Source organism: Hippopotamus amphibius, chromosome 5 (genome assembly GCF_030028045.1).
Source record: "Hippopotamus amphibius kiboko isolate mHipAmp2 chromosome 5, mHipAmp2.hap2, whole genome shotgun sequence".
Taxonomy (NCBI): domain Eukaryota; kingdom Metazoa; phylum Chordata; class Mammalia; order Artiodactyla; family Hippopotamidae; genus Hippopotamus; species Hippopotamus amphibius.
This window is the reverse complement of record NC_080190.1, coordinates 99,255,337-99,281,247: the sequence shown is the minus strand read 5'-3', so window position 1 is coordinate 99,281,247 and position 25,911 is coordinate 99,255,337. Positions and strand designations below refer to the sequence as shown.

At 36.6% G+C, this 25,911-nt stretch overlaps 1 protein-coding gene across 1 annotated transcript in view; it reads right to left on the bottom strand.

The window, feature by feature from the left end:
• The window catches only part of MMP16 (matrix metallopeptidase 16), a 336,546-nt gene that overhangs the window by 32,755 nt on the left and 277,880 nt on the right, over window positions 1–25,911 (bottom strand). Inside the window, exon 7 of the mRNA XM_057735374.1 lies at window positions 2,046–2,184. Within this exon, the coding sequence (XP_057591357.1) occupies window positions 2,046–2,184 (139 nt within the window). The remainder of the gene's footprint in view (window positions 1–2,045; window positions 2,185–25,911) is intronic.

The following is a 25,911-nucleotide window of genomic DNA, read 5'->3' as shown; positions in this document are numbered from 1 at the left end:
ATACTGTGGTGTGCAACAAAATATAAACAAGCTCCATCACTCATGAAATTTGTATTTGAATGCTTTAGGTAATTTCAAATTTTTACAAGAGCTGTGTGCAAACTGGAAGATATTGCTTTAAATGGAGTGGACAGGAGGGCACTCTGCCGAGGTCCCTTTTATGCCAGCTGTTGAAAGATGAAAAGGAGCTAGCCATTCCAGAGTGAGTGAGTGAGGAGAGGCAACATGAATAAAAGTGAGAAGGGCCTGAGGCAATAAAGAACTGTAGGAACACTCATTTATAACTGGAGTTTCTCCTCAGGCAGTTTTTTCAGAGAGCACTATTGATCCTGTGATGAGACAGGGCCCTCTGGGACAGCCTTCAAGCCATAGGCTACCTAGGGCTTATTCTTCCTTTTTTTTCTGCTGCTACTGGGCACAGGACCAAAGAAGAGTGTAGAGGAGAATAATTTCTCTCCAAATATCATGCCTCTAAGATTCAGAGGCATGCATCCTTTCTTTGTCCACAATGGTACACTACATGTATTATTTCACATGAGTGGTTTGGACTTCAGTTAAAATATCACAAGTGTCTCAAACCCTGTGTTTTCATTCCTCTCATCACTACTATGAATCCTTCTAGTTTGATCCTGAAAATATGGTTTTTCTTGTTGTTTATACACTTATTATAGATAGCAGGAGGGCAATAATATTAATAGTAATTATACCAGCAGCAGCAATAGTTGGCATTTATTGAGGGCTTACATGTACCAAGCACTTCACATGTAGTCATTAATTTAGTCTTTAAACTAATAATGAGATGGGGAACACTACTAACCTCATCTTCTCGGTGGAGAAACTGAGGCAAAGGGAATCGAGTAGCTGTCCAGTTCATACAGCTAGCAAGTGCTCAAAATTGGCACAATGATTGCAGGACCATCATGTTCTTATAATTAATGTACTATACCACCACCTTCTCAAGTTACAATTTGTAAAGATAAATTCTGAGTATACACTTTCATTTTACATGTGTGGTTTGCACTTCACTTAAAATATCATGTGTCTCTCAACCACTGTGTTTACATTACTCTCATCACTGTTATGAATTCTTCTAGTTTGATTCTGAGAATAATTGTTTTTTTTTTTCTTTTTTGGTGAAGATCCATTTTCTTTTCTTTCAGTCTCAGTCCTTATTTAAGCTTATGCTCAGTCCTTAGGCTCTAGGCTTATCTGTTCATTCATATTCATTCTGCACTCTAGTTTTCCTCAGATCAGCCCAAACATGTTCTCTTCACAATTCTCTCAATCCTACAACTCAGTCTCTTTTCCCTGTGTTCCCCACCCTGCCCCCTCAACAGATTTAAGATTTATTGTTTTGAATATTAGCAAGTTTAGAAGATGGAGTATCAGTCACTTGACTTAAGCTTACTTTACCAGATAATCTCACTTTTGCATGCTAGATATTAGTATTAGTGCAATTGAATTTTGTCACTCAGATAAATAACAAACAATAAGTTTTATTGGGTAAAATGATTAGATTAATTTTTTCTACTCACAAATTTTCCTTACCTTTAGGAGAAATTTCTCAGTTTATTGAAAACTAACACAAATTGACTAAATCAAGTAAAGTTTAAGGGATAATATATGTAAATAAGAAGTGAAGTGGATTTCATTGCATAAAAACAGCAAACAACTCCAAACACTCTTTTAAAAAAACCCAAATCCCTTAGTTAATAGAAAAAATACTTTTAATTCATTCATTTATTTGTGTGTTTATTTTTCTGGTGCTTTTATGCCAAATCTAAAAATTCTAAACAATCACAATGCCTCCTAAATTTGACTTACAAATGAGGATAACATATGAGAAGATATAAATTAGAGAATTAAATATTATCTTTGATTTTACTTCATTTATATTTGTATCCAACATATGTGGTTCATTTTATAAAATGAATTACCTACATAACTTCACTCAACAGGTTTTACTTATTCATCTCTATGTGTGCAACAAGGCCCTGGACAAAATGATCAAGACAACAGAGCAAGACATGGGAAACATTCCTTACCTTTAAAGAAGACAAAATTCCCATCACTGTTTTCATAAACTGCATCTATACTAGGAGGCAAGCCCCTCCAGAAGTAAGTAATTTGCATGGGGTATCCATCCATCACTCTGTTGTTTCTCACTCGCCAAAACCACTGGTCCTGCAAACCAAACAGAAGCATCTTTCAACAAAGGTGAGGCCTCCAGGAATTTCCCTGTGCAATGGCTTAATGCTTTCACAGCTAAGCTACTGGCATTATCACTATGCTACATCAAAACATCACTATGCTACATCAAAGAAACAGCTACTTTGCCCACAGTGATCACAAAGATTCTTGTAGTAAACTACCCAATGTCTAATCCATACATTGGAGTTAAAAAGATGATGTAAAAAATACTTAATCTTAGCAGTTTACATTATCTCCAGGGCTTTCTAGATGGAAAAAGAGGTAGCACAGACAAGTCCCTGCCAGATTTGTGGATTAAGTGAGCTTTCCAAAATATAAGAGCAGCATACGAACACATATGCACCTTTGCATATATAGACATATGTAAGATCTCCACCTGAAGTGTTGGGATGAAATAGGGAGACCATACCTCCTGGTATGCCCATGTTACACCTACTGTCTCATGTAATTATAAGTAGAATCCTCTTTCACCTTCAGTTGTGTCCTGGTTTGGATGATAAATTATACTGTCACCTTAAGTGAACAAAGTAATCTCAAAGGAAGATGATCAGAGTGGATTTCAATCTGGGTCAATTGCCTCTCATATTCATTCTCATAATAACTTGTTCTTCACTCAGTCATAGCAGGCCATTTTATAGTAAATATGTTTACTCATATCTTTAGTGAGTAATATATATTGCTTGCTTCATAGCAAGTATTTATAAATATTATTGACAATAATTAGACTACACACAAGATTTTTCACTATAAATTCTAGGGGCAAAAAATTTCCCCCCAAAAGGTATATCTGATAACATTAAATTGTTCTCTACTGAAAAATTTGGAATAATTTAGAGATTATCCAAAGTGCTTTAATATTAGAAAAATTAGGTATATTTAAAACATTAGTTTCCTATAAATTAAAATTTACTATTTCATTTTATTTCAGTATTTACAAGCAGGGTTTCCCTTGGAAGTTCCATATTTGTACTCTTTAGATAACTGCATATCATAAAAATACTTCCATTTCAATTCTTCTCTTCTCTCTTCCCTGAACTTAGGTGTTAGTAAGCGATTTATTATAGAGCTTTCCCAAGCTTTTGGCTAAAGAATAAGCTAGCCTGACTAGATTTCTTAGGGTTTGTCAGTTATCCATATATTCATTCATGTACACACACACAATGTGCTAAGGACTCTTGGATTTCGGGTGATATGATAAAAAGGAGCCTTTTTCCTATCTAAATCAATCCAAAACATTAAAATTTTCTTAGGAGTCTGAATAATTTCACTTTGCTCTAGTTATAATGGGCTGTCTTCTCTACTTACTTTGCTATTTGTAGATAAAGGAGGAAGTAGCTTAATTAATGATTCTGAGTTCATATTCTATTCTTACTCTGTTCCTTAATAACTGTGTCACCTTGGTTGAGGTACTCATCACTGAGTTATTACGAATAACTGACTCATAGTATGATTACTGTAATAAATGTCAAGGACTTTCTGAGGGCCTGGCACATGGTAGTATTAAAATTGTTAGTTGTTATTGTTAAAATTATATTCAAACTAGTTATCCTGTTTTTTCCTGTTTATAGTTTGTCTTGTTCCTTATTTCTTCTTCAAATTTTAGTCATATTTTGGCTCTAGCCATGCATCCCTTTCCCACATCTCCTTATGTTATTAACCTTATGTTGATAATTTCCATAGTACCAGGTAGCCTGAATTAATAAATGTTCTGATCCAAATGCAGGAGATACATTAAGCTGATTTTAAAATACAAAGTTATTTTATGAAAAGATTGATCTAAGAAAATACATATGGGCATTAAGTTCCAGGGTTTAATGTCAATAGTATGTGCAGATGATAGGCTGATAATTTAAAACAAAAACAGTATTTTGTGTCTAGCTGCAACAGAGGTTTTTAACTGGGTGTTAAAATCATTCCAATCTCCACATAAAATATTTTAAATTATTGTAATATGTATCTTAAAATAAATAAAAATGGTGAAAACCTACTGGATTCTGACAAAGAAATAACTGACTATGATTATTTATGGAACAATTAAATCCTAGGCTGAAGAATAGGAAGAAATTGGATGAAAAAGCCTGGAAATATATTCCAATTTTTCTCAGAGAAGCACTTCACACTGCTAGCATCTCCCCACATACTGAGACAGGGCCAATAGCTCTCTGGGACAAACAGGCTGCAGTCTGAAGGTAGGAATACAACCCCAACATGCACTAATGAAAGAAGAAGTGAAATTTCTGCCTCAAGATAAGCAGAGTTAATTTGCAAATCTTCTCAAGATAATGCAGAACCACAGTTGAATTCATGACTATTTCTCGTTGACAGTAGCCTTGGCAGAGAGCCATATAAACTGTAGATGCTCAGGATGTCATTCTATTCAATTTATCCACAACTTCTCTATTTAGCAGGATTCAACAGTACAATTAATTTAGCAAGTATTCTCTCATAGAGGATGTAAATGCACACCACAGTCACCACATATTGCAATTTCAAAAAAAAGGGCTTGTGGCTAATTTGCATAAAGAGGATATTTTAAATGATATTGAGGTCTCAGTGGAAATTTTCCCTCCAAATGAAACCTTCTCTGACCACCTTATCTAAAATTGAAGCCCCTCACTCCACCCACCCACACTTGGTTTTACTCTCCCCTCTCCTCTGCTTTTTCATCATTGATTACATTTACCACTGTTTTACATGATACAGGTTTTACATACTTTTTGTTCATTCTGTCTCCACTAGAATATAAGCTCAATATGGCAAACAGGTCTGTCTTTTGTTTTCTTATGTCTTCCTATTTCCAGAAAAGTGCCTTGCACATAGTAGAACCTCGGTAAATAATTTTTGAAAGAAAACAAAAGTTACAGAAGAAAGGGAAAAGTTAAAGTAAGTGATTTCTATGGAAGCCAAAAGCTATATGGGAGTCACGAGAACACAAAAGTGCTATGAGGAGACAGATGATTAGCACACATTTTGTTTTCTACAGGGTATGATATATAAAGGACTTTGAACTATGGGCAGATGAAAAAAACTTTTTTCACCTTTCAGAACAAGGAATGTTTTGTTTTGGCCTATGATGTAAAGGAAAGAATGAGAATCACCTCTACAATGCCCTAAATTAATTTTTTGTATCTTGCCTCTGACCTCTTTTTGGCTACAGCTCTCATAAAAAAAAAGGGTAGGAGGGGATAGGATACACTAAAAATAATCACAGCTAGCACATTTGCAAAGCCAGCCTATGAAAAAGCATCATACTTAAAAATTGCCAAATAGGAATTTCTACTTAAACATCAGTATTTCACTTCAGACACAAACACTTTGAAGCTTACATACAGATTTTTCTTTCCATGTGGTATGGGACCCAAACAGATCATTTTGTTCACAAAGATAACAAATCCATGGTATACATCACAAAGCAGTAACATACAAGAGAAATTCAGTTTGCTTTTCTTTTATTCCCTTTAAAATTCTGGTTTATAATCTAATCTGCATGTTATTTGCTGACAACTATACAGAAAAAGTGTCCTTCTGCTGTCTGCATATGATTTTACTGATGTACCTGCAGCAGAGGATGCTGTTTTCAGGCCTCTTTATAAAAAAAAATTAGTAGAACTGACCTACTTCTAAAATATAAGATTTGTTTATTTAACCAACAAATTGATGTAAATCTATGAATGTCTCACATCTCAACATGAGCATTACCAGAAGGGGTTCGCTGTTCTAACAGCCCCTCCTGCCGTGCCACGTCAGGCTTCCTCTGGTCTTCCCCACTTCTAGAGTAGCATCTCACATCTCTTGGTTTCTCATCATCATCACTGTCAGCATCTTACTCAAGCTGCCATTGTATTTCATTGAGATGACTGCAGTGCCAACTCAAAGCCACTGGTTTTTCTCTTACTGTATCTGAAGCGGAATTCAAAGTGAGCCCTGCCCCCAGCCCCGGTACAGCCCCTCATAGGGCTCTTCTGTGTTCGTGGTGTTTCAGTTATATCAGCTTCCTTCTGGTTTCTTCATAGAGTCAAGCTCTTTTCTTCCTCAAGACTACGCCTGTGCAGTTTGCTGCACTTTGAATGTTCTTTCCCTTCCTCATACTTTTCACTAATTGTGAATTCTCAGCTAGAATATCCTTTCCCCAAAAGGCTTTACCTGTTCCCTGATTGAAATTAGGTGACTCTACTATACTATTTCATAGTAGTCTATAATTTTATAGCACTTACACAATCAGTTACTATATAATTGTTTTTGAAGTCGTCCCACTGCTCCCACTGTGTTATGTGCCCCAGAACAGCGTATTTACAGGGATACAGAATTGCCAGCTTTAAGTACTATGTCTGGCATATTGCAGGAGCCCTGGACACATTAATGGACATGTCTATTTTTTTTATCAAACTACATTGGGTTGAATAACAAATATATCCAAGATTGCTTAAATCAAGGTAACTGCTTAATAAGGATATCAAACTATTTATTAAAATGAGATTCTAATCAAGGCAACTCACCAGTTATGGAAAAAAATAGAAAAATATGTATGACTATCATGTAGATTTATTTACAAGCAATCATGTGTTTCTTTAAGGACTTCAGATGTGGCTTGCAGAGTGTCTGGAGAATCTGGTGTTCAAAATTAATCTGGTTCTTAAGAAAACAAAATCAGACATGTAATAAGAGTGGAAGAAAGCCCAAATCATGGCAGCTATATTCATAATTAGGGGGAAAACAGTCTGAATGAATGTTTAAAAGCGGAGGAAGAAATGTTGACCTTCTGCTCTGTGGTAAGCCTGTATTTTCTTCTACTGCTTCTTAAGCAGACTGACGCCTCTGAGACACCCAATTCCACCCCGGGCCCACCCTTGGTAGCCAGAATCATCAAGTAGTCTCACAGGTGACTGGAGTTAGGGAACCAGCAGTGCATGGGTAGCTATGTAAATCTGGGCAGAAAGTGGAGCCAGCAAGGACTTCTAAGCCAAAGAGAGACATCTTAATATTTACCTGTCCCAGACCGCTGCTTATTTGAAAGTTCAAGAGGAATAAAAGGGAAATTTGAGGACAAGATTGCCGATGGCCATGTTTGGAGTTAAGAAAAGGAAAAAATATGCTTTGGTGCTAACACTTTCCCCATTTGGACTGACTCATTGTCTTACACATACTTCAAATGCACAAAGTAAAAGCAAATGATCAGAATTTCTCATAAAATTTAGTGTTCAAACAGTGCTTAATAATACCGTGTGCTAGACCCTATATCTCTCAATTATGTGCATAATTACTGAGACTATTGGAATACAATTGATATTAATGAATAACAATTATTTGGTTAAATCTATTCATTTTTAGTAATATATATTACTAAATTCAACACATAAATTACCAACTATTTTTTTAAAATCTTTTTATATTGAAGTAACTATAGAGTCACATTATTATTTTAAGAAAAAAACTCAGAGAAGTTCCTTATACTCTGTCCCAAGTTTCCCTCAATGATACCTCTTACATAATGAAAGTACAATATCAAGACTAGAAACTTAAGACTGATACACTCCACTGACCTGCTTAAAATTTTAAATGCACTTATGTGTACATATGTGTGTTTATGCTAATTTTAATACTGAAAGTACACCTTTATGCTGCAGAGATATGGCAGTTGTCACCTTAACCAAGTGACCAAGCTTTGCATCAGTCATAGTGACTTGATATTATATGTCACCTAATGGGATGCAACATAGAACACCTAGGCATTTGAAGGCCACAGGATCATCTATGAAGTACAACCAGGCAGAAGCCAAACAAGTTTGAAGCAGAATTTCATTGAGTCTTTAGGCTTAACTTCTTTCAGTTTATAGGAAGAAAAGAATAGGTGAAATGACACTTAAACAATCAAACACATTTCAGAATGTGAGATGGTCTATAAGACAACTGGCCTAGTCTCAGCAAAAAAAAAAAAAAAAAAAAAAAAGGCGAGGGGGGGTGGGAAGCTGCAGGGAATAATCAGTTTAAAGGTCTAAGTAGACATAACCGCCAAATGCAATGTATAGATAGTCACAGGATCCTGTATTTGGAAGTGGCATTTCATAATATCCACAACTTTCTTTCAAATGTTTCATTAAACACTTGGCATGTGTTTTGCACATGCACATATACATATGTAAAGAAAATATAGGCAAACACTAACAGTTGATAAATCTATATATTAGGTGTGCACATGCTCATTCTTCCAACTTTTCTCTTCTTTTGAAGATCCCACACATGGCAATGAAGACCCTGTGTGCCGCAATTAAGACCTGGCATGGCCAAATAAATAAATAAACATTAAAAAAAAAGTTTAAAAACTTACTTATTTTTAAAAACTTGAAAATACATAGGCAATCCCCTTATGATGAAACATTATTATATTATCTTTATAAATATTTGTGATGGCCAAGTACTATTCTGGCTAGTGATGTAAGATTATTAAACCTCCAGTTTAGCCATTTAAATGTGCTACTATAAATAATGCTGCAGCCAACATCTTTGTGCATTAAAAAAAGGAACAAAATTATATTCTGTGCCATTTAATTAAGCGTAATACATGTTTCAGTAAACAGTAACATATGTGGATTGGAAATATAAAGTCACATATTATAATACTATACAAGTATAAATTCATTAATTTGATTTCACATTATTGTTTTCAGATTTCTTGTCTGTACAGAGAATTGTGAACGGTACTGTGGTATTTAAAGAGAGAAAGGCCATTTACATACAATTAGCTATATTTATTTTTAAAATTAGAAAAGAAAAAGTAAAATTATAACTTGGAAAAAAGAAACTATGAAAGGATGCTTAAAAGATGTATCTAGTAAAGATAATACCATTCTGGGAAGCTTTCATTATCTTATCACAAGGGCTGACACAAACTGGCTTTTGGTATATAAACCTTGGGAGAAAACCTGTTCACAGCAACCATTAAAAGATCCTTTCTCACCGAGACAGTCATGAATGTCTGCAATGATTTTGCAGGCATGGTTTTCAGGGATCATCAATCAAAGATTAGCCAGAAGTAATTCCAGGAGAAATGATACAGCAGTACATCTCAATAGGTCAAATAGCTTTGGATATTGTCCGCAGTTTTCGAAAAATGCTTAAAACACAGACTCACTATAATGGAGGAAGGAAGGAACATTAACAAGTGATTCTTTCAATTTCAAAATTCACAATTCTAGAATCTCCCTTAATATCTTTATTTTCAAGAAAGAATCTATTATAGTTACCATTTGCATTCACAAATGTAAATTATTTTAATAAATCAATGTATATTTCTGTTTCAAAGGAAAGGAGAGCTGGCATTTTCAGAACAATTTGTTTACTCTTTGCTAAATTTATGTAATACTTTTTATAGTCTCCAAATGTAAAAAAAATCTTTTTTTAATTAACTTATATTGAAAAATCTAGACACAAAGGTTAAGTGATATGTCAGATATGGATCACTTGTTAATTAGTATTTATTAAATTTTAACAAAAAGAATACTAATTTTTCAAAGGGAAAATTAATAATTATCTATGCATAATGTAATAACAAATATTTTTTTATTCTATTTATATATTCAAATAATGAATGGTTATGAAGTATCACTATCCCAGGTGTGGTTAAGCCCTACAATATAAATATCTGAGGAGCAAATGAAGGTGTTGACACTGTTTTCTTTTTAGGTCCTTCTATCTTTTTTTTTTCCTTTTTCTTTTTGCATCTACTCTTGTTCAGAAACAACTTTGCAGTGATTATGATGAAGAAAAGAACAGTTTACTAAAAATGCTTCATCATACACTGCTTTTAGGGGAAGGAGTCTCAAACTGTAGTTATGATTGTACCACACAGTATTATGACATTTTGCTTTTCCTCCTCCTTTGAGGGTCATGAATATTGGCAGGATTATCTAAATTTCAATTCACATATCATGTAATTGAGTCAAAAAAAAAGAAAAGATTTCACTCCTCCCACTGAACTAGCAGTTCCAGATTCCAAAAATATGAACTCTTTAAGAATGTACATTCATTTGCAAGGGGAACAGAGGCAAACAACTAATTTCAAAAGGCTGTGTGAAATGCTATTATTGCTGCCTCTATAAAATGGGAACTACCATTTAGTGAATATAATGAGATGGAAAACAGTTGTGTCATTAGCACACCTATCAACAATTACCATCCCTTTATTTTTGACCTGAAGAAACATGTCTCATTTACAGTAAAAACTATGTCCCTGCTGAATAAAGTATAGGCTATTTTTTACTCAAGGTAATTGAGGGGGCAGTGAATTCAGTTTAGTTTTTTAACCACCCAATCTAAACTTGTCTCCTCATTCTTCTTCTATCAACTTCTCATGTTTTATTCTCTTCATAATATCTATTGTTCTCTGAAATTATCTTGTTTGTTTGCTCACCTGTTTCTCATCAGAGCATGCACTTCATCTATCTTATTCAAATACTGCAATTCTCAGTTCTGGAACAATGCCCAGCACTGTGTGTTAAATAAGTGTTCAAAGACAGAGAAAGACAGTGAAAGAGAGACACATGTGCAAATCTTTTCCTTGGCCTGGATGTGGGGGGCCTGATTTGTCAATTTAACTTAAATGTCTGCACAGAAACTCTCCCCTTACTGCCCTTATAGCACCCCATATCTACCAAAGTACTTAGATCACTATATGGAAATTATCCATTTGCCAGCCTATTTCTACATGTTCTAAATGAGCATCATTATCATTTGCTTCCTCCCTCCTTACTCCCTCCCTCCTTTCCTCCCTTCCTTTCTTTCCTTCCTTCCTTCCTTCCTTCCTTCCTTCCCTCCCTTCCTCCCTCCCTCCCTTCTTTCCTTCCTTCCTTCCTTCCTATTTTTTATGACTCAGTTCAGACTTCACCACCTCTAGGGACATTCACTTAAAACTATGTCTCTATTCCCCAAGTGCTCTTCCTGACCCTTCTGTTTTTCCCATTGCATCCTGTAGTATATTATTGGCCAATGTGCCATGACATGGTCATGATGCAGAGAGTGGGAAAGAGAGATATTTCATGAGAAAGAGATGTTTCATGACATGACATAAGAAGAATCAAGGGTTGAGCTAGAGCCATGGAGTATTATTTTTATGGCTTTCTCTTTAACCAGTCATATTCTTTCCCCTCAGTCCTAACCACACTAAATGGAGGAAACTCATTGAGCTGAAAGAGTGTGGAAAGTAGAGCAGACAATATGATAAGAAATATACACTGGACAGAAATAAAGAGGCATCAATGGACTCTATGCAAAAGCTCTGAGCAAGTGCAGAAACCAAAGGAAGGAGGGGGCAAGCAGGCTAGATGCTCGGGAGGGAATGTGCTAGAAGGCAACTTTTTTTTTTTTCTTTCAAAGGGATACAAAGTTACTTGTCAACAGATTAGGTGTTAAAGGTCTATGTTGAATTAAAGGTTTGCTCCTAAGAGATAAAGGTAGACTGAGTGGAGAATTCCCTAGAAATTACAAAGCAAAAATCCCTGAAAGATTCCTAAGGGACTTTGTTTCAGAGTTCAGGAACAATTGTTGCCATAACAGGAGAGACTAACCCTCATTACCATTGCCTAATTGCTTTATGCTAATATACTCTTGAAAACATTCCTTCTGTTGCTACTGTTTTGCTGTGGTGTATTTACTCAAATAGGGAGTTCAAAAGGTAACTGCCCTTCTTTAAACTCAAAGAAAGTCCTCAACAAACAACTTTATTTGCAATAAAATAGTGATGAAGTTCTAAATTGGTCCTGAGGGAAGTCAGATTATCACAATCATTAGCAAATGGAAAGCACTTGTGCCCTTGGTTCACAATCTATGGAGTGAAACTAATATAAGTAAGCAATATTTGCTTACTTTTGAAGAAAAAATAAAAATGGAGAAACTTCTCCAAAATAAATATGTTAATAAGTTTCCTAATCTTTCAGCTAAATAATGGATCCTTGGAAAACTATCGATGTGATTGAATAATTTTTGAAAATTATTCTAAGCAAGAAGGAATCTAATGACAGAAGATTAAATAAAATTGTTAAGATTTGATGGTTTGTGAAATCATAGAAGCTTAAGATGGTAATAGTTTTGCATGAAAGAACTGGTATGTCTCTTTCACTTGGCTGGAAGATTCATGAATTAAGAGGAATTTCAGAAGCCTTTGAAGGTGAGGAAAGATGATGTTGACTAGACTTTCATGGGTCCTTTCATAGGGGTACTATAGAAAAGGAAGTTAACATACATCATATCAAAGGAAAGTACAAAATAATCTATGCTCCACCAGGCTGAGGATAATGGTGGGCAAGAGAAGACATCTTTTTCAGAGAAGGAAAAATGAGATTTGAAGACCAGAGCTTTAAGTAGTTCCTAGTGGGGATGGTCTCTTGGAAGGGTGGAGTGGTCATAAGAGGAAAGTGACAATTCTAGAAGCAACTGCTATACACAAATGCTATATGGAATGAAAACAGTATCTTGATGAGATAGCCAATGCCAGATCAATAGAATAGAGTATATAAGAAAACAGGTATAGAGATGAAGGACTAAAATGAGGAAGAAATAAATAAAAATAAATGTAGAATTAGAAGGGTCTGACATAAGCTGTGCAGCATTGCACTCTGGCTATGGGGCAGATGCTCACTTGGGTATAGAAAAGAAAGCACTGGGAATTTTAGGAGGCAAGCACATTACTGCAATGACTTGAAAGAAGAAGGCATTTGTTTTAGGTAAAAGCAATAGTAAATGCTAAATAATGAAACATACACATCTCAGAGTGAGGATGCCAAGTGAATAAAAGAATATTGCAGATAACAAAGAGTAACTGAAATTAGTCTCCAAGTGTTAAAAAAGAAAAGGTGAGTTTAGGAAAAGCATTTAAAAAGAGGGAATATTCCTCCTTGCTCAATCACATGTATTTCAAATGCTCATTTATGCTATAACAACTTATATGCTAGGGGATATAACTGAAAGTTTGAGTATAATTGAGACTATGTTATTCTGCCTGCATTTCTTCATTAGGATTCAAATTCACATGCAAGTGAAGAAAGGAGACCAGTTTATTTAGTTGAGCAATTTAATTTTTTTCTCTGCCTTCTGAAGACAGAAATAAATCCTCATTTATCTTTTTTGAAAGATTTCAGTGCAACATTTTTTGATTTGTATTGTGTGGTTAAAAAAGAATTTGCAATTGTAATTTATTTAATAGATATTACAAATATAGATGAATCTCACTTGATGCTGTGCATCCATTCATGAAAAGTTGGTTATTGATTATTGTGTGAAGCAAATACTATTTTAATTGAATGCAAATGAATGAATTTAAAGGGATAATGTTAAAGAAAATCACTTTACTTAATTTTATAAGTACTCTTTCTATTCAAGATTAAATAAAAACAATATAAAAATCATTTTGTGTTGATACAATGTTTCTTACTATTAGGTATTTCTGGCTCAAATTTGTTTGAATCAGGCTACATTTAGACCATTATTTTCTAAAAGGAAAACTGAGTTAGTGAGCTATCTTATGCATAAAGCAAGTTGGTGACATATTGTTTAACTCACCTATTCTCTGGCGTTCAAACTCATTAGCAAAAATGGTCAATTACTTGCAAATTTAAAAAATCACTTATATATTACCAGTTATAAGTAAAAATGTATCTACACCATATTTTCAACAGAACTTTACAAATATGCATTGTTCTATTCATTCCAGACCAGAAGTTGAAGACTAAAAATAGAGTTAAGATGGCGAAGGAGTAAGAGGATGTGGAGTTCATCTTTCTCCACAGATGCATCAGGAATACATCTGAAGATGTAGTAATTCTCACAGAAATCAGCTGAACACTAGCAGAAGACCTTGGACACCAGAAAGGACATAAATATCCCTGCATAACTGGGTAGTACAATACAAAGAAGGGAGAATGAGGAGGAGAGGAAGCTGGATGGAACCTGCACCCTGGGGCAAGGGAGCTGAAGCAGAGGAGCGGCTCCTGAATTTGGGGAAACCCCTGATCTGATGAGAAACCCTCTCTCCCATGCAGAAATCAATTGGGACAGAAGGGAAGCATTTGAGCCTGTTGGAAGAGGGTGAGGTGGCCAATCTGTGGCAGATGGGCCAGAGTGAGAAATACACAGACGGTCTGTACCATGGCCCTACATGTATTGTAATGGGATGTGTGTTCACAGGTGTGCAAGGGGGCTGGGAGCTGGATCATGGGGATTAGAGAACAAGCCCAGAGTGAGAACTGCTACTGACTGTGGGAAGATGGACTGCGAGGATGGGGGGGGGAGGAAATCTGCAGCAGGGAATGACTACAGAGGAAGACTGGGCTGCCATGGAAGCAGGGTGCTACTGCAGAATCACACACAAGGGGAGGAACCACTATTGTAGCCAAACTCTCTCCCACATGCCGATGCCTGCTAAAGAACATTAAAAGAAACCCTCTCAGGGCTGGCCCTCATGCACCTGCTGCTGGGCACCAGAAAAAGCCTGGTCAGGTCTGGCTCTCTCTTGCCTTACTCTGGGCACCAGAAAAGGCCCTCACTAGGGCCATTATCTCTTGCGCCCATGGCCGCTGCCTTCCCTGTGCATTTGGTGCTGCTGGGGATCCCTTGATCCAAGCAGTCACACCACCTCTGTACCCTGTCCTCACTGAGGCAGACCCAAGAGCTCCAAGGCAGCCTCAGGACCAGACTGTGTGGGTGGACCACACACAGAGGTGGGGATAAAACTAAAGTTAAACCCAAGGGACAGAGTGACTAAGGAAGACTATTGAAAATCTTTCCATCAGCTGTACAAGCTACAGATTAAATCTCCATGACCAGCTAAGTATACCCTGCATCTAAGGGATATCTATGTAGACAATGACTTTCCACAAATGAAAACAGTCTAGCTCTGGCAGCTGTGGACTTTGGGGGCAAGCACATGCAGGAATTAGGCCAGATCAGAATCTGAGTGGTCTTGACAGGGCCCACAGTAGGTCTAGAGACAGGCCCAGAGACAGAGGAGGGCCTCTTGGGGAGGCAGAGGTGGGCTATTGCTCATGTGTGCAAGGACACTTACAGCTGAGACCCCAGGGAAAAATAATTATTACTATCAATTTTATTATGTTTTGATTCATCCTGCTGTTGGTTACAGCTTTTTTTGCTGTTATTTTAGTATTTTTAAAAAATTTAATCTTTTGGGATCTTTGTGATTTATAAAGTAATTTTTATTTTTGTTTTTTTATATATTTCTACTTTTACTTTACTTTACTGTTGGTTTTTTCCCCTTTTTTTCTTCTTTCTTTTCTTTAAGACATTTTTTATATTTCCATTTCTACTTGCCTTTATGTTCTGTGTTTCAACCCTTTTTATTTTATTTAATTTTTTTAAATCATTTTTATCAGTTTCCTCTGTTTCCTTGCTTTATTCTTCAGTTGGTACACTGCTTTAGTTTTGTTTTCAGGTTTTGTGTTTTTCTTAGTTCTCATTCTAATCGTTTCTTTTTGTTTTGGGGTTCTTCTGTTTGTCTGTTTGTTCTCTTGCTTTTTGTTTATTTGGTTCTGTTTTTGTTTCTTTTGTGTGTGTGTGTATTTCCTTGTTTCTTTTTTTTTTTTTTTTGCTTGATTTTGTTTTTACAATTTCTCTGGGGTTTTGTTTGTCCTTTTAGTTTCTTTTCCTTCTTTAATGTATTTTTTTTATTTTAATTATTTTTATTTGTGGTAAAATTCATGCAGCATTAAATTTACATTTTTTTTTTAATTTTATTTATTTATTTGTTTTTTTTGGGGGGTACACCAGGTTCAATCATCCGTTTTTATACACATATCCCCATCTTCCCTCCCTTCCTTGACGCCCCCCCCAAGCCCCCCCCACCCTCCCCGCCCCAGTCCTCAAAGGCATCTTCCATCCTCGAGTTGGACAAATTTACATTTTTAACCACTTACAAGTGTATAGTTCAGTGTCATTAAGTACATTCATATTGTTGTGTAACCATCACCACCATCCATCTCCAAAACTCTTTCATCTTCCTAAACTGAAATTATTTTTTATTTTATTTTTTTTTATATTTCTATTTCTACATTGCTTTTTTGATGTTCTGTCTTCTTTATCCTTTCTTTTTTTTCTTAATCATTTTTGTCTGTTTCATTACTTTGCTTCATTCTTCAATTGACACTCTGCTCTGGTTTTCTTTTTTACATTTGTGTTTTTGTTACTTTTAAACTGTTTGATTTTGTTCTTGGGTTGTTTTGCTTGTCTGGTTGATCTCTTGCTTTTTGTTTTATTTGGTTCTGTTTTTGTATCTTTTGTGTGCCTGTTTCCTAGTTTCTGTTTTTTGTTGGTTTAATTTTACTTTTTACTTTTTGCCATTTGTTTGGGGTAACTTGAGGGGTCTTGGTTCCTCAACCAGAAGTCAGGCCTGAGGCTCTGGAGTGGGAGCATGAATCCAGGGCACTGGAACACTAGAAAATTCCTGGCCCCAGAAAAGATTAACTACTGAGAGCTCTCACAGAGGCCTCCACCTGAATCCAAGACCTGGCTCCACCCAAGTACTTGCAGCTCCCAGCTCTGGATGCCTCACACCAAAGAACAAACAAGAAAGGAACACAAACCTACCCATCAGCACACAGGCTACCCAAAGTCATACTAAGCTCACAGACACTGAAAAACACAACCTGACATGGACCTGCTCATCAGAGGGAAAAGACTCAGCTCTATACACCAGATTACAGCTACCAGTCCCTCCTATCAGGAAGCCTACTCAACACACTGGACCAACCCCACCACCAGGGGCAGACAACAGCAGCAAGAGGGACTACAACCCTGCAGCCTAGGGAAACGAGACCTCAAATACTGTAAATTAGACAAAGTGAGAAGACAGAGAAATATCTTGCACACAAAGGAGCAAGAGAAAACCCCACAAGACCAAATAAATGAAGAGGAAATAAGCAAATTACCTGAAAAAGAATTCAGAGTAATGACAGTAAAAATGTTTCAAAATCTCAGAAATAGAATTGAGAAAAATACAAGAAACATTTCACAAGGACCAAGAGGAACTTAAATAGCAAACAGTAATGAACAACACATTAAGTGAAATTAAGAATACTGTAGAAGGAATCAATAGCAGAATAACTTAGGCAGAAGAACTGATAAGTGGTTTGAAAGACTGAATGGTGGAAATAACTGCCACAGAGCAGAATAAAAAAAAAAAAGGAAAGAAAGAAAAGAATGGAGGACAGTCTCAGAGACCTCTGGGACAACATGAAGGGCACCAATATTTGAATTATAGGCATCCCAGAAGAAGAAGAAAAAAAGAAAGGGTCTGAGAAATATTTGAAGAGATTAGAGTTGAAAACTTCCCCAATGTGGTAAAGGAAATAGTCAATCAAATCCAGGAAGGGCAGAGAGTCCCATACAGGATAAACTCAAGGAGAAACATGCTAAGAGGCATATTAATCAAACTAACAAAAATTAAATACAAAGAAAAAACAGTAAAAACAGCAAAGGAAAAGCAACAAATAACATACAAGGGAATTCCCATAAGGTTAACAACTGATCTCTCAGCAGAAATTAGGCAGGCCAGAAGGGAGTGGCCAGATATTTTTACAGTGATGAACGGGAAAAAGCTACAACCTACATTACTCTACCCAGCAAGGATCTCATTCAGTTTCAACAGAGAAATCAAAAGCTTTACTGACAAGCAAAATTTAAGAGAATTCAGTGCCACGCAATTAACTTTATGACAAATGCCAAAGGAACTTCTCTAGACAGGAAACACAAGAGAAAGAAAAGAGCTAAAAAAGCAAACCCCAAACAATTAAGAAAATGGTAATAGGAACATACATATCAATAATTACCTTAAATGTAAATAGATTAAATGCTCCAACCAAAAGACACAGATTGTCTGAATGGATACAAAAGTAAGACCCATATATATGCTGTCTACAAGAGACCCACTTCAGACCTAGGGATGCTTACAGAGTGGAAGTGTGGGATTGGAAAAAGATATTCCACTCAAAACAGTTGGAGTAGCAATACTCATGTCAGAAAAAATATGTTTTAAAGCAAAGACTATTACAAGAAACAAGGAATGACACTATATAATGATCAAGGGATGAATCTAAAAAGATATAACAATCATAAATATCTATGCACCCAACATAAGAGCACCTCTATACATAAGACAAATGTTAACAGCCATAAAAGGGGAAATCAACAGTAATTAATAATAGTAGGGGACTTTAACACTCCATTACAACAATGGACAGATCATCCAAACAGAAAATAAATAAGGAAACAGAAGCTTTAAATGATACATTAGTACTATGAAACAACAGACAAAGGATTAACCTCCAAAATATACAAGCAGCTCATGAAGCTTAATACCAAAAAAGCAAATAACCCAATCCACAAATAGGCAGAAGACCTAAATAGACATTTCTCCAAAGAAGACATATAGATGGCCAACACACACATGAAAAGATGCTCAACATCACTCATCATCAGAGAAATGCAAGTCAAAGCCACAATGAGGTATCACCTCACACCGATCAGAATGGCCATCATCACAAAATCTGGAAACAACAAATGTTGGAGAGGGTGTGGAGAAAAGGGAACTCTCCTGCACTGTTGGTGGGAATGTAAGTTGGTACAACCACTATGGAAAACAATTTGGAGGTTCCTTAAAAAACTACAAATAGAACTTCCATATGATCCAGTCATCCCACTCCTGGGCATATACCCAAAGAAAACCATAATCCCAAAAGAAACTTGTACCATAATGTTTATTGCAGCACTATTTATAATAGCCAGGACATGGAAGCAACCTAAATGCCCATCAACAAATGAATGGATAAAGAAGATGTGGCATATATACACAATGGAATATTACTCAGCTATAAAAAGGGATGAGATGGAGCTATATGTAATGAGGTGGATAGAACTACAATCTGTCATACAGAGTGAAGTAAGTCAGAAAGAGAAGGGCAAATATTGTATGCTAACTCACATATACAGAATCTAAAAATGGTACTGATGAACTCAGTGACAAGAACAAGGACACAGATACAGAGAATGGACTGAAGAACTCAAGGTATGGGAGGGGGCGGGGGGTGAAGGGGAAACTGAGATGAAGCGAGAGAGTAGCACAGACATATATATACTACCAACTGTAAAATAGCTAGCCAGTGGGAAGTTGTTGTATAACAAAGGGAGTCCAACCTGAGGATGGAAGATGCCTTAGAGGACTGGGGTGGGGAGGGTGGGGGGACTCGAGGGGGGGGAGTCAAGGAAGGGAGGGAATACGGGGATATGTGTATAAAAACAGATGATTGAACTTGGTGTACCCCCAAAAAATAATAAAAAAATAAAAATAAAAAAATCAGTGGAAAAAAATAAATAAATGATACATTAGATCAGATGGACTTAATCACTATTTATAGAGCATTCCATCCAAAAACAACAGAATACACTTTCTTGTCAAGTACACATGGAACATTCTCCAGGATAGGTCACATCTTGGGTCACATATCAAGCCTTGGTAAATTTAAGAAATTTGAAATCATACCAAGATCTTTTCCAACCACAATGCTATGAGACTAGATATCAACTACAGGGAAGAAAGAAAGAAAAAAAAAAAAACGTAAAAAATACAAACACATGGAGGCTAAATACTATGCTACTAAACAATCAAGAGATCACTGAAAAAATCAAAGATGAAATCAAAAAATACCTATAAAAATGACAATGACAACAAGCTGATGCAAAACCTATGGGATGCAGCAAAAACAGTTCTAAGGGGGACGTATATATAGCAGTACAATTCTACCTCAAGAAACAAGAAAATTCTCAAATAAACTACCTAATTTTACACCTAAAGCAATTAGAGAAAGAAGAACAACAGCAACATCAACAACAAAAAACAGAGTTAGCACAAGGAAGAAATCATAAAGATTAGATCAGAAATGAATGAAAAAAGAAATGAAAGAAACAAAAGTACAGATCAATAAAACTAAAAGCTGGTTCTTTGAGAAGATAAACAAAATTGATAAACTATTAGCCAGACTCATCAGGAAAAAAAAAGAAGAAGATGCAAATCAACAGAATTAGTAATGAAAAAGGAAAAGTAACAACTGACATCACAGAAATACAAAGGATCTTGAGAGACTACAACAAGCAACTATATGCCAATAAAATGGACAGCCTGGAAGAAATGGACAAATTATTAGAAAAGTAGAGCCATCCCACACAGAACTAGGAAGAAACAGAAATTACAAAGAGACCAATCACAAGCACTGAAATTGAAACTGTGTTTAAAAATCTTCCAACAAACAAAAGCCCAAGGCCAGATGGCTTCACAGGAGAATTCTATCAAACATTTAGTGAAGAGATAACACCTGTCCTTCTAAAACTCTTCCAAAATATAGCAGAGGGAGAAACACTCCTAAATGCATTCTACAAGGCCACCATCACCCTGATAGCCAAAGCAAGCAAAATGTCACAAAAAAAGAAAATTAAAGGTCAATATCATTTATGAACATAGATTCAAAAGCCCTCAACAAAATACTAGCAAACAGAATCCAACAGCACTTTAAAGGATCATATGCCATGATCAAGTGGGGTTTATCCCAAGAAGGCAAAGATTCTTCAATTTATGCAAATCAAACAATGTGATACACTATAATGACAAATTGAAAAATAAAAACCATACCATAATATCAATAGATGCACCAAAAGATTCTGACAAAATTCAATACCCATTTATGATTAAAAAAACTCTCAAGAAAGTGGGCATAGAGGAAAGTGACCTCAACTTAATAAAAGTTACATATGACAAACCCACAGCCAACATCATTCTCGATGGTGAAAACCTGAACCACAGCCAACATCATTCTCAATGGTGAAAAACTGAAAGCATTACTTCTAAGATCAATAACAAGACCAGGGTGCCCACTCTCACCATTATTATTCAACATAGTTTTGGAAGTTTCAGAAACAAAAAAAGAAATAAAAGAAATCCAAATTTGAAAAGGAGAAGTAACATTGTCTGCAGATGACATGATACTATACACAGAAAATCCTAAAGATGCCATCAGGAAACTGCTAGAGCTAATCAATGAATTTGGTAAAGTGGCAGGATAAAAAATTAATGCACAGAAATCTCTTGCATTCCTATATAATAACAAGGAAAAATTAGAAAGAGAAATTAAGGAAATACTCCCATTTATTATTGAAACAAAAAGATTAAAATACCTAGGAATAAACCTACCCAAGGAGGCAAAAGACCTGTAGGTAGAAAATTGCAAGACACTAATGAAGAAAATCAAAGATGATCCAAACACATGGAGAGATATACAATGTTTTTGGATTAGAAAAATAAACATTGTGAAAATGACTATACTACCCAAAGTAATCTACAAAGTCAATGAAATCCCTATCAAATTACCAATGGCATTTTTCACAAAACTAGAACAAGAAATTTTACAATTCGTATGGAAACACAAAAGATCCTGAATAGCCAAAGCAACCTTGAGAAAGAAAAAATGGAGCTGGAGGAATCAGGCTCCCTGACTTTAGACTATGTTACAAACCTACAGTAATCAAGACAGACTGCACTGGTGCACACAAAAAAGAAATATAGATCAATGGAAAAGGATAGAAAGTCCAGAGATAAAACCCAGGCCCATATCTTTATCTTTGACAAAGGAGGCAAGAATAGACAGTGGAGAAAAGACAGCCTCTTTAATAAGTGGTGCCAGGAAAACTGGACAGCTACATGTGAAAGAATGAAATTAGAACACTCCCTAAAACCATACACAGAAATAAACTCAAAATGGATTAAAGACCTAAATGGAAGGCCAGACACTATAAAACTCTTAGAGGAAAACATAGGAAGGACACTCTATGACATAAATCACAGCAACATCCTTTTTGACCCACCTCCAAAGTAATGAAAATAAAAGCAAAAATAAACAAATGGGACCAAATGGAACTTAAAAGTTTTGCACAGCAAAGGAAACCATAAACAAGATGAAAAGACAACCCTCAGAATGGGTGAAAATATTTGCAAAGTAATTCACAAAGGATTAATTTCCAAAATATACAAGCAGCTCTTATAGCTCAGTATCAAAAAAAGAAACAAACCAATCCAAAAATGGACAGAAGATCTAAATAGATATTTCTCCAAAGAACACATACAGATTGCCAATGAACAAATGAAAAGATACACAACATCACTAATTATTAGAGAAACGCAAATCAAAACCACAATGAGGTATCGCCACACACCCCTCATCATGACCATCATCAAAAAATCTAGAAACAATAAATGCTGGAGAGAGTGTGGAGAAAATGCAAGCCTCCTGCACTATTGGTGGGAATGTAAATTGATACTGTTCTCACTATAGAAAACAGTACGGAGGTTCCTTAAAAAACTAAAAATAGAACTACGATATGACTCTGCAATCCTACTACTCGCATACACCCTGAGAAAACCACTACTGAAAAAGATACACATAGGAGAGAAAGATGGCAGCAAGGTAGAAGGACATGGAGTGCATCCCTCTCCACAGATGCATCAGGAATACATCAAAAGATGCAATGATTCCCACAGAAAACCAGCTGAACACCAGCAGATGACATTGGACACCAGAAAGGACTGCAAAGATCCCAACATAACTAGCCGGGACAGAGGGGAAAAAAAAAAGGAGAAAGAGGAGGAGAAGAAAGGAAAGGGATGGGTCCCACACCCTGGGGTGGGGGGAGCTGAAACAGGAAAGATTGCCGAATCTGGGGAAATGTCTCTTATCTGACGGGGAAAGCCCCTCTCCAATTGGGAATTTCCCTGGCTCAGAAGAGAGGCATTTGGGACTGTTCAAAGTGGGTGAAGTGGCTGATCTGGGGCAGATGGGAAAGAGTGAGAAACACACAGAAGGTCCACACCACAGCTCAGTGTGACCAGACTGAGACGTGGGTTCACAGCTGAACAGGGGGTCTGGGAGCTGTAACGTGGGAACTGGAGAACTGGTTCAGGGTGAAAAACTGTGGGCAGTGGGGAGACTGACTGAGGGGATAGGAGGGAAGAAATCCACAGCAGAGAATGCCTACCTTGGAAAGTTGGGCGGCCATGGTGGTGGCTCACTACTGCTGACTCATAAGCAGTGGGGAGGAGCCATGGGTGTAGCCTCTCTCTAGGCACCTGCAATGGACAAAGGGAGTCCCACTCTGGGCCTGGCTATCACTGTCAACAAGGGATAGAAAAAGCCCCCTGGCAGAGCTGGCCTGGTGTGCCTGCAGCCGAGAGCCAGAAGTACGCAGAATGGCCCAGATACGGAGACATTCTGTTTACACCTGAGCCACCAGCTTTGCTCTGCAATATGCACTGCCACCGCTGCCCCTGCTCCTATGACCCAGGCAGGGCGCTACTTCAGAGTTTTACCCAGTGGGGAGGATCAGCAGTTGTAGTCTCTCTCTCTCTCTCTTTCTCTCTCTTGGTGCCTGCAATGAACAAAGGGAGACCCCTGCTGGGCCTGGCTATCACAGTGGACAAGTGATAAAAAAAGCTCCTGATGGGACTGGCATGGTATGCCTGCAGCTGAGAGCCAGAAGTCCACAGAGCAGTCCAGCTCTGGTGACATTCTGTTTACACCTAAGCCACTGCCATCACTCTGCAATAGGCACTGCCACCACAGCCTGCGCTCCTGTGAACCAGGTAACACACTACAGCTCACTCACTCCCAGGGGAAGAAGCCACTACTGTACCCCCTCTCTCCCCACACACCATTGCCTACAGATGAACAATAAAGGAAGCTCTGCTGGTCACAGAGTAATAACAACAGCCTAAGGCAGGTAGAAGGATACTTACAGCCAAGACCCCAAGGAAACAGAAATATTATTATTAGTTCTATTGATCTGGTCCATTCTGGGGTCAGTTGGTCAGTTCTAGCTTTCTTTCTTTTTTTTTTTTTTTTTAATTATGATCCTAGTCCTAAGGGATCTACATGTTTTATAACATATTTTTTATTCTATTCATTGTTCAATTTTTATTTTTAGCCTTTTTATGTAATTCTATTTCTAGCTAAGTTTTTTATATTGCTGACTTTATCCCTCCTATCTTCTTTTCTTCTTTATCTTTTATACATTTCTATTTTTTCTTTTTCTTTTCGTATTTCCAGTCATACTATGCTCTTCTGTTGCCCTGTCTTCTATCCTTTTTTAGTTTACTTTATCTTAATATACTTTTAAACAATATTATGGGGTTTCTCTGTTTCCTTGCTTTATTCTCCAGATGACACACTGCTTTGGTTTTTCTCATAGGTTTTGTCGTTATCTTAGTTCTAATTATAATTGTTTGATTTTGTTTTGGGAATATTCAGTCTCTCTGGTTGTTTTCTTGCTCTTTATTATATTTGATCCTCACTTTCAAAATTTCCCTGGATTTGTATTTGTGTCTGTGTGTGTTTTTTTGTTTGTTTCTTTGTTTTTTGTTGTTGTTGTTGTTGTTGTTGCTTTTCTCTATCATTGTCTGGTTGCATACTGGGGTTCTTCTCTCAGGTTTTTCTAGTGCTTTATGTTCTATTGGGTTTGGTATTTTTGTGTCCTGTGCATGTATGTGTTTCCTTGATTTAGTATTTGTTTGACTTAACACTCTGCCATTAGTCTGGGGCTTGGACAGCCTTTTTTAATCCCCTTTATTGCCAGACAAGCAACCTCTGAAGTCTGGACTACTCAACCAGAAATGAAGTAGGAGGCTCTGGGTAGGGAACACTGAATTCAGGATGCTAGACAACTAGAGAGTCCTCAGCCACAGGGAAGATTAAGTGCAGAGAATTCCTACAGAGCCCTGTATTAGATCCTAAGACCCAGCTTCGTCTGACTGTCTGCACCTGCCAGTGCTGGATACCTCACACCAAAATATAAACAAGGCAGGAACATAAACCCAAGCATCAGCACACAGACTACCTAAAGCCATATTAAGCACACAGATACCCTAAAACACACCACCTGACATGCCCTGCTCATCAGAGAGAAAAGACTCAGATACACACACTGGAAGCAGTCACCAGACCCTATCACCAGGAAGCCTACTCAAGACACTGGACAAACCCTACCACAGGGGCCAGAGAACAGAAACAAGAGGAATTACTACTAGCCAGCAAAGGGAAAGGAGACATCAAATCCTATAAATTAAACAAATTTGAAAACAAAGAAACACCTTGCAGGCAAAGGAGCAAGAAAAAAACCCCCAAAAAACAAATAAATGAAGAGGAAATAGGAAAATTGCCTGAAAAAGAATTCAGTGTAATGATAGTAAAGATGACCCAAAATCTCAAAAAAAAAGAAAAGAAAAAGAAAAAGTACAAGAAACAGTTAATAAGGACATAGAAGAACTAAAGAGCAAACAAAGAGTAATGAACACCAAAATAATTGAAATTAAAAATACTTTAGTTGGTATACAGAGCAGAATAACTGAGGCAGAAGAACAAGTGAGTTGGAAGGTACAATGCGGGAAATAACTGCCACAGAGCAGGAAAAAGAAAAAAAAGAATAAAAAGAATGGAAGACAGTCTCAGAGACCTTGGTGACAACATTAAGCACACTGACATTTGAATCATAGGCATCCCAGAAGAACAAGAAAAAAAGAAAACATCTGAGAAAATATTTGAAGAGGTTATAGTGGAAAACTTACCCAACATGGGAAAGGAAATGATTAATCAAATCAAAGAAGAACAG